Source organism: Penaeus monodon, chromosome 29, assembly GCF_015228065.2.
Source record: "Penaeus monodon isolate SGIC_2016 chromosome 29, NSTDA_Pmon_1, whole genome shotgun sequence".
NCBI classification, from domain to species: Eukaryota; Metazoa; Arthropoda; class Malacostraca; order Decapoda; family Penaeidae; genus Penaeus; species Penaeus monodon.
Genome location: NC_051414.1, coordinates 23,281,532 through 23,283,288, shown reverse-complemented (window position 1 = coordinate 23,283,288; position 1,757 = coordinate 23,281,532). Strand labels below are relative to the sequence as shown.

General features: G+C 36.7%; 2 protein-coding genes across 2 annotated transcripts in view; one reads left to right on the top strand and one right to left on the bottom strand.

Annotated features, from left to right (window-relative positions):
• Nucleotides 1-720, top strand: part of LOC119592033 (protein lin-9 homolog) — a gene marked incomplete at its 3' end in the record, with an annotated part of 40,098 nt that extends 39,378 nt beyond the window's left edge. Inside the window, 2 exon segments of the mRNA XM_037940827.1 lie at nt 190-396; nt 538-720. Coding sequence (XP_037796755.1) covers nt 190-396; nt 538-720 — 390 coding nt within the window.
• A 104-nt stretch (nt 721-824) lies between these two features.
• The window catches only part of LOC119592034 (peptidyl-prolyl cis-trans isomerase E-like), a gene marked incomplete in the record, with an annotated part of 20,319 nt that continues 19,386 nt past the window's right edge, over nt 825-1,757 (bottom strand). The window contains 3 exon segments of the mRNA XM_037940829.1: nt 825-1,067; nt 1,231-1,379; nt 1,562-1,739. Coding sequence (XP_037796757.1) covers nt 999-1,067; nt 1,231-1,379; nt 1,562-1,739 — 396 coding nt within the window.

Genomic DNA, 1,757 nt, shown 5'->3' with positions numbered 1-1,757 from the left:
TTAGGAATAGAAATAGATGAATAAATAAGTAACTCTTGTGAAGCCACAGTGGATATGAGATGTATGTACTTCCTGTCTTTGATTGCAATGGGTTAATGGTCTGAGTGGTCATGTGTTTTTATGCTGAAGAAATGTTTTTCTTTTTAATATTTATTGAGCTGTTTCTTTATTCAACTTTTTCTTGTTCAGGTGCAACTCTCTAAAATACTTAGAGCAAAGCGGGAAAAGATTGGTGCACTGAGAGATATGAATGCGCAAGCTGAAAAGCAACGCAGTTATAGCCAGGAGTTGAATGTGGACTTCCAACGAAGATATGCAGCCTTAGTTTTAGATATTGAAAAGCTAAACCGAGACCTGAACCAGCACCTTGTAGTAGTTCAGCAGTTTTGCCAGGAGGTGAGTCAGCCTTTGAGATTCTGTTACTTCATTTGAATCAAAAAATATTTTCTTGTGTGTGTGTGAAGAGAGAAATTATGTACTTTGTTTAAAATAACAAACTTTTTAAATACTTTGTTATATAACATGACCTGATTTCAGATTGCTCCAGAGCAAGGCTTGCCAGGGCCCACACTTCTCCCAGGCCAGATCAGAGAGCGGTGCTATGAAGAAGCTGCAACCATTGTGGATGTAACCAACCACTCGAGTGGGTCACCACAGGTCAACAGCCCAGCCATTCTGGACCTGATTACCAAGCTCACTTCTCTTATGCTGCAGATGAAGGTATGTTAAGTTTTGCTTTTTCTATATACGTTAATTTTGTTGCCTAAATAACCGCAGGATTAACAGATTTCTTTTTTTCATATACATGATCACTGTACTTTGTACTGAGTAAAGCACATAAAAGTGAAAACAACCCTTCAATACACAATAACCATGCATCCAAACATTCCAAACAGAATTGGTTACACAACAGAATTTTTTTTGAAAGTGATTTATTAAACATTCATCTCACACCTCATTGTGGAAAATTTTACAAAAGTTTGTTCTCCCGAGAGTATTCACACAAGTTCGCCACAGTTGGAGATCACAACCTTCTCAGAAGGCTTCCCTGACTTGGAGCCACATTTCTGGAAATAAAGGGTACAAGTTTAAGGATAGTGAACTTATTATAAAAGAAAAACAATTGAAAACATTTAAAATGAAATTCCATTACATTTAGATTCAAGATATCTAATAATGTTACTGAATTTAATGCTTATTTCTAGGTCTATAGAAAATACTTCTACTTGCCTCCATTTTTCTGATAACATCCATACCACTGACAACTTGACCAAAGACAACATGCTTGTTATCAAGCCACTCTGTCCGCTCAGTGGTTAGGAAAAACTGAGATCCATTGCTGTTAGGGCCAGAATTAGCCATTGAAAGTATTCCAGGCCCTGTAAACAAGTAAACTGTCACCTAAATCACACTTCTAATCATTGCAGTGATCTGAATTTATTTTTCATCATATTTCACATTTCTAAACATTACAATTCTTACAAGCATATATTGCTTTTGTTTCTAGTATTCTAGAATGAGTATATAAAGGTATAAGCACTTAAATAAGATTTAACTATACCTGTATGCCTTAGTTTAAAATTCTCATCTTCAAACTTGGAGCCATATATAGACCGTCCTCCCGTGCCGTTATGGTTGGTAAAATCTCCACCTTGACACATGAAACCAGGGATGATGCGATGGAAAGTCGACCCCTGGTAGCCATACCCTTTCTCATGTGTGCAAAGGCAACGGAAATTCTGAAAAGGAAGGAAAAT